At 41.2% G+C, this 12,604-nt stretch overlaps 1 protein-coding gene across 1 annotated transcript; it reads left to right on the forward strand.

The window, feature by feature from the left end:
* Nucleotides 1–10,338: 10,338 nt before the first annotated feature.
* LOC117316335 (probable inactive protein kinase DDB_G0270444) lies at nt 10,339–11,550 on the forward strand. Its single transcript, XM_033870876.1, has one exon. The coding sequence runs from the start codon at nt 10,339–10,341 to the stop codon at nt 11,548–11,550; it is 1,212 nt and encodes a 403-aa protein (XP_033726767.1).
* Nucleotides 11,551–12,604: the final 1,054 nt, after the last annotated feature.

A 12,604-nucleotide genomic window follows, 5' to 3' on the forward strand; every position in this document is an offset into this window, starting at 1 on the left:
ACATGTCATCAAACTATTTTTTTTAATTATTTGTTTATTATTAATAAACCAACCTCATAAGTGGCAAATCATCAATTTTAAAAGACTTTTGAACAAACCTTTTTTTTTTTTTTTTTCCTATGTGGTATATTTTGTATTTTGAAACATAGATCTGAGCCTACATTTTAAGAGCAGTTTTTCAGATCCCCCGTATCCCCCTTACGAGAGGCTCTCGTACTCTTATCACTGGCCGCGCCTTTGGCCCTGGCTTGGACAGCCGATCAGCTGATTAATTGATTTGAATTGTGTTATTTAATTGGTTGAGAACTGTTTACCAGAATCAATCAATTAGTTTGCTTGATTTAAAGTTAAGTTTATTAATTAATCAAAATTTAAAGTGTTTTTGATATTTGCATCTATTGATAAATTGCCCTGCAGTTAAGGCGTTAGAATTGCACCTGCTGCCCCCATTGCATGACCGTATGAGGCGACTAAATTTGGGATCTGATCTTTTCTCTTCTTTCTGAAAAACTTTTTTCTTCCTAATTTCTCCCTTGACAATGCCTCAATTTTGGCCTTTAGTTGAACGTTCGCCCCTGTGAGGAAGGCTTTGGGCTCTGTCCCCTGGCCGAGACATACCAGAGTCTTTAAAAACGGTAGTTTCTACTCCTGCTTAGCGCTCAGCATATTTGGAGTGGGACGACTGGTTCGCCCGTTGTCAGTAAAATGTGACCGGGTGGGATATCCTGTTAGGTGTCCTCGGTAGTTGCTTCAGTGAGGTAGCACTATAAATCGGCAAACGTTCCAGCCTATCATAAGGAGACTTCACACAAACATACCGCAGCCTCCATAAACACACCTAAGCAATCACCACACGCATGCGTATCGCACGCACGGGAGGCCGTCCTTAAATGACCTAAGCTCTTGATAGTGTCCTAGACCAGGTAGCATCTAATAAGTATGATAACAGTATGTTCAAATTTATGTTTACTATTAGATTCTTTGTCTTTTTGAGAGTAGGTGAACTCACCGCAATATCATCGGTTGAAGAGAATCGATATATCATTCGGGGAGGGGAGGATTGGGGGTAGAAGAGGCACCAAATGCATTTCATGCATTCAAAATCTTCTTTCTGAACAACTTTCTTTTTTCTAATGTCTCACTTTATAATTCCTCACTTTTGGCATTCAGTTGAGCGTTCGCCCCTGTGAGGAAAGTTCTGTTCCCCAAACATATTATGATATATATGGTAAAAAATAAATGAGGTAGATATGAGAAATTTTATTATTTTCTAGGCTGCAGATATCTATAGCTTGAAAATTCCTGATTTGTTCTCAAGACATAATCAAGTCCATACGCTAAAGTAAAAGACTTCTGGTGTGCTAGCAGCAAATATTTAGAAGATATGTTATCTTCAGACTGTCTTTAGATTAATTAGCATAAATAAGCACACTCATAAAAAGGACGATGTTTAACGAAATTGCATTTAATTTGACAGCTGTTTGGTAATTCTTATAAAGTATAATTATACTCATATATAGTTCACATTAAAAGTACTTTTAAATACTATTTAGATACTCAAAAATAAAACACAATAGATTATTGCCATGAATTACAATTTATCTTCCGACTAACGAGACAAAACAAATAACTCTAATGTTAATCATCAATCATTGTCAAAACTGTTCAAAGATAAACTTACTTAATAAGGAATAATATATATATACAAAAAGATTTAAAACAGATTGTCTGCATATTCATATCACAAGTCGTCTGTAGGTAGCATCAGCATTATTCAAACTCAAAAAGTAAAGTTAATTGAATGTCAGCATAGATAAAAGTACAAAATGGGTTTTGTGAAACACGATGTCATGACATTATGTCCTCAAGACACATCTAGTAATTTGACGATATTGTGTGATATCATTTCAAACAATATGACAGTCTGATATATACACACAAACAAACCAATGCAACCCTACCAATACATCCTCGGGATAATGATTTCCCACTACGCGTACAACAAAGGATGTGAACCGCACATTCCCAAACGTAATAATTGTACCATACACACGCTGTTGTACCTCTGGCAAACACTTGCAATGATAAACTCTTCCACACTTTCTACCACATAAAATCCATATGTTCTCTCCCTAACACTAATCACACATACAAATATGGAATATCCATACATCTTCAATGGTTTAAATATACGGCCAAATCTTCAACGTTCGAATCGAGTCTGGGCAACATTTCCATTCCGTATCTCAACATAACAGGCCTTTAACTACGCTGCATTTTCCTCTGTTTCCCTAAAGTTGTAGTGATACCACTTCCTACACAAAGCATCGTCGCATTCAATCCAATATATGACATCTTCAACATGTATACTGTTTGTCTGCCAGTTTTGATGTAATCGGTTTTTTCCTTTGGTCTCCTCAGTTCAGGTAAGACATGGTCAGTCATTGATTTGTCATTTCTTCCTCCTCCTCCGGACTGGTTTTTTTTTTCTTTCCTCTTTACATTTCCACACTAGTTCTCCCCCCCCCCCCCCCCCCCCCCCCCCCCCCCCCCCCCCCCCTTTTCTCTTTATTCTCTTCCACTTTTTCCAGCTCTTTCCGAAAATCATCACCTGTCATACGAGCAGGCTTCTTTGTTCACATATCAACATTACCCGGTAGTAGCACGTATTTTTAAATTTTCCTATACCAATCCAGCGGTTACTAATGGATCTATTGCTGGCGAAAGCCCACACGCGGAACACGGTTGTGGTTTGACCTGCTCATCTGACGAACCCTAGATTTATTCTGTACTGGCTGTCTTCTTTCGCAAGTAGGAAGTGTTAATGTTGTTCCTATCCAATAGATAGAGGCTACCTTTGTCGAAGCCTTGTTTGATAAAATTTGGCGAACATGCGATGTCCTGTGCATACTGCAGTACCTGTTATTTCTGATGACCATGTCTGCTTACAACGACTCTGAAAAGGATGATTTCAGTGATTCAGTGAACAAAATATCTGGTCCAGCGGCTAACGAAAATGTGACATGTGCTGGTTGACCCAGAATTTCCACGTTGTTGACTTTTGCTGCGTCAATAACTTTCGGTGACAAATGGCTGTCGTGATTATCTATTACTGGTAGTGTTGACATCCGAGTGATGATATTTTTCAAAAATATTTCCTCGAACCAGGTCTCAAATTTGTCGTATTTTATATACATGCATCTACTGTCTAGAGTGTTCGTTTTGCGATATGAAAAGTTGTTTCGTCGCATGAATATTCTGCACCACTTCTTGGATGGCGTCCATTTCTGTCCTCCCTTTTTTAGAACTGCCAATGCAAACGCTTGAGGAGATTTGCCAGCTAGACAAAACTCATAACCGTTCATTACCGACTGTAATTTGCTTGAGATTGTTCTTCACTAGAGTATATTTACGTTTTCCAGCCATAACATCTACGGTGTACCTTCGATTGCCCTCTCTCATAACTTTCAATAGTCTTTCCTGGGATCTCAGATTCATTTGCCATATCTGTGAAGTTTTTGCCGTCATTGAACGCCCTTATCACTCTCTGTAAGTTTTCCAAAGAGTACGTCCGATATTTTCTGCGTTTTTTTTTTTACAAGTTACAAAAATAGCAATGAATTAAACTTACATTAAAAGAAGATTAAAAAAAGAATCGTCTTATATCTAACCCCCTCCACCCTGTACAAATCTAGCAGTGCGTTTCGTGCAAAATAAAACTTCATGATTGCAGAACTGGAAATTCAGCTATGTTAATCGCATGAAAAAAGCAATGTGAGCAGGACTAGCATAAAAATACGTTTTTCTTCATCTTTGTAAATGGTAAAAGTATTGTTATATTATCTAATCAGGCATATAATATATTTTAAACACTCTAGTTTGAAAATTGACGAATTCTGTTCAGGAGTTCAGGGAATATCGCGTACGATATATCACTGAATTATTTATACTATATTTATTACATGTGCTTTACAACAGTTACAAAGAAAAGATTATTTGTATATGTATAAATTTCCTTTTCTTCATTGTGTTGCTGTTGTAGTGAACACGCCTTGCAGTGCATATTTGTTTTATACACATGGCCTCGTGTTGCACACTAGTGTTTCTGATATAGTGGATGCTAATCCCCCAGTAATATCAAATATTAAAATAGAAGGACGAGTAACTCATACTGGAATGCATTATTAAATAATGATCATTAATATGTTGTGAAACGTTCATGTCAGCTCCGCAATCCATGCATTAGTGTGGGTCAAAGCGCTAACGTGAGACAGATCATATTCTCGCAGTTCAGCGTCTGCACCAGTAGTTTATACAGTTAATTCTGAAGTCATTATTTTGCAAGACTCTTCAAATCAAGCGCCATGTTAACATATCGACAAGGGGAATATCGGGCACATTGAATGGTAACACGTAAAGAATTAATCACCATTTTTGCGAATTCCTAACACTTACAGATTTTCTGTATCACATGATGTTGTACAAATATCGTCTTCTTTTTTAGGTCATCTGACCGTCCGTCGTTGTGCGCTGCCCGCCGTCAACCATGCGTCGTGCGTAAACTTTTCACATTTTAAACTTCTTCTCAAGTTCCATTGGTGGGATTGAACTGAAATTGGCCTGAAATTATGCTGGGATAATCCTGACCAAGTGTTGTTATTGTTCGGGTCAGTCTGAAATCCAACATGGTCGCCATAGCCGCCATCTTGGAAGACACATTTTAAACTTCTTCTCAATATCCACCAGTGCTATTGAGCTGAAACTTGCCTGAAATGATCCCGACCAAGTGTTGTTATTTTTCGGATCGGTCTGAAATCCAAGATGGCCGCCATGGTCGCTATCTTGAAAAACACATTTTAAACTTCTTCTCCAGTTCCGCTGTTGTCATTGAACTAACTGGAAATTGGTGAGGATGTTAAGGAAGAGGAGCCAACAAAGTGTTGTTATTTTTCGGCCTCGGTGGCCATTTTGTAACATGATTGCGCAATCATGGTTTTCCTGGACAACACCTATTTAAAACTGCTCAAGTTCCACTAGTGGGATTCAGCACTTACTTACCTGAAATGACCCTGAGATGGTTCTGGCCAAGTGTTGTTATCTTTCGGATCCGTCTGAAATCCAAGATGGCCGTAATCTTGAGAAACACATTTTAAACTTCTTCTCAAGTTCCGCTGGTGCCATTGAACTGGAAATCGATGAAGATGTTATGGAAGAGGAGCCAACAAAGTTTTGTTATTTTTCGGGCCGATCCGAAATCCAAGATGGCCGCTATAGCCGCCATCTTGAGAAACACATTTTAAACTTCTTCTCAAGTTCCACCAGTGCTGTTTAGCTGCAACTTGCCAGAAATGATCCTGAGATGATCCTGACCAAGTGCTGTTATTTTCTGGGCGATCCGAAATCCAAGATGGCTGCCATAGCCGCCATCTTGAAAGCATATTTTAAACTTCTTCTCAAATTCCACCAGTGCTATTGAGCTGAAACTTGCCTGAAATGATCATGAGATGATCCCGACCGAGTGTTGTTGTTTTTCGGATCGGTCTGAAATCCAAGATAGCCACTATCTTCAAAAACAAATTTTAAAATTCTTATCCAGTTCCATTGGTGCCATTGAACTGGAAATTGATGAGTATGTTACAGAAGAGGAGCCAACAAAGTGTTATTATTTTTCGGCCTTGTTTAAACTTTGACATTGCAACCACGGCGGCCATTTTGTAACATGATTGGCAATCATGGTTTTCCTGACCAACACCTATTTCAAACTACTTCTCAAGTTCCACCACTGGGATTCAGCACTAACTTACCTGAAATGATCCTGATATGGTCCTTACCACGTGTTGTTCATTTTCTGCTCGGTCCAAAATCCACATTGGTCGCCATGGTCAACAGTGCCACTATACTGAGTATGTATGCTACAATAGTACAAGGTTCTTTAGAGTCAGATGACCGTTAAGGCCCTTGGGCCTCTTGTTTGCTCACGCCGTGCTGTTTGCGTGATGTCATGGTCATCATAGTAATTATCGCGTGTTAACATGGAAAGGCGAAATTTAGACCTCGGCGAAATATGGACTCCCCCTATACAGCACCGTGCCAAAAGTATTCGCGAAAATGCAAGATGGCGGACGTAAACAAATTGAAGTCATGTAAATAAAACAATGTTTTCGATATTGAAGAAGTACGTTCACTTACCTAGTATTACGTTAAATGATCTTTAGATTTGATAACTGTCAGTAAACGACTTGGTGATAATACAGCTCCTGAATGTATTCAACACTCAAGGATTTCCAGATGTCAAGTACTTTAGGTCTTATAGGCGACCATTTTAGGGCGCTGTTACACTGTATTACTATGTTTCTATTTGTTTGTGTGAAGTAGTTGCATGTGTTTCTGTACAAAGTGTCCAATTTTATACATTTTGTGCCAATCATGGTGCAATTGCTGTCGGCGATGTAACATTTTTAAGCTGCCTTTAGAACAAGGCCAATTGGCGAGTTCTTGTATAGAACTGTTTTAAAGCACAGTTACATGTAATTGAAAATATTCAGTGATATATCGTAAGAACGAGTAAGTGGTGTAAGGTTACATTATAAACGTACATGATTAAGCGGTAATCTTTTTTAGGGTGTTTTTGAAATTAAAAAAACTTAATTTTGATTGTACTAATATTAGACTTTCTGTATAGTGCGTGTATTTCTAAAGATTTTAAATTATAAAAATTACATAATACAGCACAAACAACTTCCACACACGTACATTCATGTATACCCTTAGATATAGATATTGTATATACTGACATATCTACACTTACTATAGGAAAGTAGTCAGTTATAAATTAAACGTTTCCAAATAGTTCAACTTTTATGTTCTATTAAATTCAAAGGACATGTTATGCTTTCAACAAGAATTATTCATTAAAATTCACACATGTATGTATATATATAATTATCATATTATATGTACACTCTTTAATGTACAAATTTAACAAATGATGTAAACAACTTAAACCTTAACAAAAACGCAGCCTCAGTAAATTAGTCAGCTAACCACATATTGTCTATTCTATCATATTTTGAAAAAGTCCCAGATTTACGGAGAAACCATTTGTTTACCTCTGATACTTGAATTGTATTTCTCTATGTACGACACAAATAGTACGTTTACGGTAATCATGTACACCAAGTTGACATAGAGAGTGGGGATTATCCGTAATCATTGGATAGATTCCCGGTATTAATTGTAATGATGAATAACGAAGGCATTGGTTCTCACATTATATCATCTTTAGGCTATACACTTAACCAAAGTTCTAAGTGGTCACTGAATCTTTTCTTCATAAAATGATAATGAACAATCAGATTTGTTTGATAAATCATAAATTTAATCATTCATACATCATGAAGTGAGGTATCAAATTGTTTCAATGTATTCAACTGATTGAAGCCGATATGGCAGCTGCATGACCGTCACCCCCAAAAGTGAATGTCACAGTCTCAATCAGTATCGTGAATGGCTTCCACGTGCATTGATAACAGCTTGGCATCGTTGTTTGTTTGATAAAATAAATTCTGTATGGTGTTTTGTGGAATTCTATTCCATTCATCTAGTATGTTTTACTCCGGCTGACCAAGGTTCTGTGCATGGCCTCTTGCCCTCATTTTCATATTCAAGAGGTCCCAAACATGTCCAATGGGATTACCAATCCGGACTTCGAGCTGGCAAAGGATGTTGCTGTTGGTCAACTTTTGGTGGGTGGTTCTTGCGACATGGCAAGGTGCATTGTCCCGGGCTAGAATCACAACGCGGTTGCCCATGATTTGCTGACATGCAAGTGGTTGTAAGACATCTGTTTAATACGAAGTCGTGTTTAAATTTCCTCTAATCCGAACAACCTGCGTCTTTGCATGCATGGAAATTTCCCCAAATAATCACTGATTGCTTCCAACGTTGTCCCTCTGAATAAAGCAGTTTGCATCATCCACTCACTTTTTCTTCAGTACACTCTTTTGCGGCCATCAGCAGCTTGGAGAAGACTTTAACCTCGTCAACAAAAAGAACATTTACCCAGTCTGCTCTTTTGAATCGCAGATGGCACCTTGCCAAAGCTAAGCGAACATCACGATGCCTTTGAGTAAAAACAGGGCCTACCATAGGACGCCGACATAGCATGTACTTGCCTGTCTCAAAGAACTGCCAGCTGTTAACATTTCAAGTGCTATGCCTCTTTCATCGGTGGTCAGTCTTCCCATCTTAAGTGCTTTTTTGAAATGCCGATACACAGAGAGGCGACACGAGTAATAAAACGATATCTGGATACAGGCGCACGTGCAGTACATAGTGATAACAGGAAAAGGCGCGAAAGACATGGTTGTTGAACACGAAACGATAAAATCCGTACAACCACCAGGAAACTTGCTACGCTGTTACAATGTTTTATGCGCAATGTACCCAGAGAAGACAATATCGTAGAACAGATTAGACAACACATATAAAAGTGACCACTTAGGAGTTTGGTTAAGTGTATATTATATCATATAACATGTTTTTTGCAATTTAGTCATAACGTATATGTTACGAAAACATAGAGGTTTTCAGGCTAACAATTGTACAAACGGCGCGCAAGATATCAGCTGTTTCGTATTTCTAGGACTCGTCAGTGATAGCAGGTATGCAAATCATGAAGACTAAGAAATACTACACGATTGACTACCAATTAACGAATTAACCAATAAAAAAGTGTAGGAGCCGGAAAAGCAGAAAACTGTATTGTACAATTGGGTCTTCCTTCAACGAACAATAAGTGATGTTCGGACCTAAATGTGAGAAATCCGAAAGTCCGAAAGGAAGTCAGGGAAAACAGTCAGGGAAAACTCAGAAAGGAAGCCGGGGGAAACTCAGAAAGGAAGTCAGGGGGAAACTCAGAAAGGAAGTCAGGGGGGAAATCAGAAAGGAAGTCAGGGGAAACTCAGGAAGGAAGTCAGGGGGGAAATCAGAATGGAAGTCAGGGGAAACTCAGAAAGAAAGCCGGGGGGGGGGGGGGACTCAGGAAGGAAGTCGGGGGGAAATCAGAAAGGAAGTCAGGGGGGAAATCAGGAAGGACGTCAGGGGAAACTCCGAAAGGAAGTCAGGGGGGGGGGGGATCAGAAAGGAAGTCAGGGGGGAAATCAGAAAGGAAGCCGGGGGAAATCAGAAAGGAAGCCGGGGGAAACTCAGAAAGGACGTCAGGGGGAAATCAGAAAGGAAGTCAGGGGAAACTCAGAAAGGAAGCCGGGGGGAAACTCAGGAAGGAAGTTAGGGGGGAAATCAGGAAGGAAGTCAGGGGGGAAATCAGAATGGAAGTCAGAGGAAACTCAGGAAGGAAGCCGGGGGGGGGGGGGACTCAGGAAGGAAGTCAGGGGGGAAATCAGAAAGGAAGTCAGGGGGGAAATCAGGAAGGAAGTCAGGGGAAACTCCGAAAGGAAGTCAGGGGGGAAATCAGAAAGGAAGTCAGGGGGGGAAATCAGAATGGAAGTCAGAGGAAACTCAGGAAGGAAGTCAGGGGGGGGGGGGGGATCAGAAAGGAAGTCAGGGGGGAAACTCAGGAAGGAAGTCAGGGGGGAAATCAGGAAGGAAGTCAGGGGGGAAATCAGAATGGAAGTCAGAGGAAACTCAGGAAGGAAGCCGGGGGGGGGGGGGGGGACTCAGGAAGGAAGTCAGGGGGGAAATCAGAAAGGAAGTCAGGGGGGAAATCAGGAAGGAAGTCAGGGGAAACTCCGAAAGGAAGTCAGGGGGGAAATCAGAAAGGAAGTCAGGGGGGAAATCAGAATGGAAGTCAGAGGAAACTCAGGAAGGAAGTCAGGGGGGGGGGGGGGGATCAGAAAGGAAGTCAGGGGGGGAAACTCAGGAAGGAAGTCAGGGGGGAAATCAGAAAGGAAGTCAGGGGGGAAATCAGAAAGGAAGTCAGGGGGGAAATCAGAAAGGAAGTCAGGGGGAAATCAGAAAGGAAACCGGGGGAAACTCAGAAAGGAAGTCAGGGGAAATCAGAAAGGAAGCCGGGGGATATCAGAAAGGAAGCCGGGGGAAACTCAGAAAGGAAGTCAGGTGGGAAATCAGAAAGGAAATCAGGGGGGAAACTCAGGAAGGAAGTCAGGGGGGAAATCAGAAAGGAAGTCAGGGGGAAAATCAGGAAGGAAGTCAGGGGAAACTCCGAAAGGAAGTCGGGGGGGGTGGGGGATCAGAAAGGAAGTCAGGGGGGTAATCAGAAAGGAAGTCAGGGGAAATCAGAAAGGAAGTCAGGGGGGGGGGGGGGAATCAGAAAGGAACTCAGGGGGGAAATCAGAAAGGAAGTCAGGGGAAATCAGAATGGAAGTCAGAGGAAACTCAGAAAGGAAGTCAGGGGGAGAATCAGAAAGGAAGTCAGGGGGGAAATCAGAAAGGAAGTCAGGGGAAATCAGAATGGAAGTCAGGGGGGAAATCAGAAAGGAAGTCAGGGGAAATCAGAATGGAAGTCAGGGGAAACTCAGGAAGGAAGTCAGGGGAGAATCAGAAAGGAAGTCAGGGGGGAAATCAGAAAGGAAGTCAGGGGAAATCAGAATGGAAGTCAGGGGGGAAATCAGAAAGGAAGTCAGGGGAAATCAGAATGGAAGTCAGGGGAAACTCAGGAAGGAAGTCAGGGGAGAAATCAGAAAGGAAGTCAGGGGAAACTCAGAAAGGAAATCAGAAGGTAAATCAGAAAGGAAGCCGGGGGAAATCAGAACGGAAGTCAGGGGGGAAACTCAGGAAGGAAGTCAGGGGAAACTCCGAAAGGAAGTCAGGGGGAAAATCAGAAAGGAAGTCAGGGGGGAAATCAGAAAGGAAGTCAGGGGAAACTCCGAAAGGAAGTCAGGGGGAAAATCAGAAAGGAAGTCAGGGGAAATCAGAAAGGAAGTCAGGGGGGAAATCAGAAAGGAAGTCAGGGGGGAAAACAGAAAGGAAGTCAGGGAGGAAATCAGAAAGGAAGTCAGGGGGGAAATCAGAAAGGAAGCCGGGGGAAATCAGAAAGGAAGTCAGGGGAAACACAGGAAGGAAGTCAGGGGAAACTCAGGAAGGAAGTCAGGGGGGAAATCAGAAAGGAGGTCAGAGGAAACTCAGGAAGGAAGTCAGGGGGGAAATCAGAAAGGAGGTCAGTGGAAACTCAGGAAGGAAGTCAGGGGGAAACTCAGGAAGGAAGTCAGGGGAAACTCAGAAAGGAAATCAGGGGAAAAATCAGAAAGGAGGTCAGGGGGGAAATCAGAAAGGAGGTCAGGGGGGAAACTCAGAAAGGAAGTCAGGGGAAAAATCAGAAAGGAGGTCAGGGGGGAAACCCAGGAAGGAAGTCAGGGGGAAATCAGAAAGGAAGCCGGGGGAAACTCAGAAAGGAAGTCAGAGGGGAAATCAGAAAGGAAGCCGGGGGAAATCAGAACGGAAGCCGGGGGGAATCAGAAAGGAAGCCAGGGGAAACTCAGAAAGGAAGTCAGGGGGGAAACTCAGGAAGGAAGTCAGGTGAAACTCAGGAAGGAAGTCAGGGGGGAAATCAGAAAGAAAGTCAGGCGGTGAATCAGAAAGGAAGTCAGGGGAAACTCCGAAAGGAAGTCAGGGGGGAAATCAGAAAGGAAGTCAGGGGAAATCAGAAAGGAAGTCAGGGGGGAAATCAGAAAGGAAGTCAGGGGGGAAAACAGAAAGGAAGTCAGGGGGGAAATCAGAAAGGAAGCCGGGGGAAATCAGAAAGGAAGTCAGGGGAAACTCAGGAAGGAAGTCAGGGGGGAAATCAGAAAGGAGGTCAGAGGAAACTCAGGAAGGAAGTCAGGGGGAAACTCAGGAAGGAAGTCAGGGGAAACTCAGGAAGGAAGTCAGGGGAAACTTAACAAAAGGAGAAAGTCTTACCCTATTCTTACCCTATGGTTTTATGGAACTTATCGAGTTCCTCCTATACAGCCTAGGATAATCTAAGAGTTGTGATATAGTTATGCAATAAGTAATATTACAATATTAATTTACTTATGTTATTACCGACCCTTTGACCTTTGTGTGTGTAGAGTCGGCTAACCAGTTAAATCCCTATAAGATCAGGTAATAGTTTGATGTAATATAGTTAAAAAGTTTAAGATAGTACGTGCCAACAGAATTGTACGTGTCAGCAGAATTGTACGTGTCAGTAGAATTGTCCTGTTTACATGTATAAAAGGACCAAATTATATCTGTTAACTTAGTTGACTACCTGGAATAAATCTTCATTCATCTATACCTGTGTCAAGACCTTTCATTGACAACACCACATTCATCTACGCAGTTAATATCATATATAATATTTGAGCTGAACATCTAAATTGATATAAATATCCAACCCCCCTCCCTCCCTTCGTTTTTATTCTGTTGGAATAAATAAGTAAGAGCTGGCTCAGTTCAAGTCTGAAATTTAATGTAACTTTTGACTTGCACGGGGATTATTATGGAATACAAAATAAGCAAATTTGTTTCGTAAGAAATCCATGACCTCTATCACTGCTTACAAAGCATATATATCGATATTTGATAACACACAGGTAAAATTAAAGATATTTTAGCGACAGGTATCACAGATTAGCCTTGGATCAGCGGACTAGTTATCCCG

This window comes from Pecten maximus, chromosome 18 (assembly GCF_902652985.1).
Source record: "Pecten maximus chromosome 18, xPecMax1.1, whole genome shotgun sequence".
NCBI classification, from domain to species: Eukaryota; Metazoa; Mollusca; class Bivalvia; order Pectinida; family Pectinidae; genus Pecten; species Pecten maximus.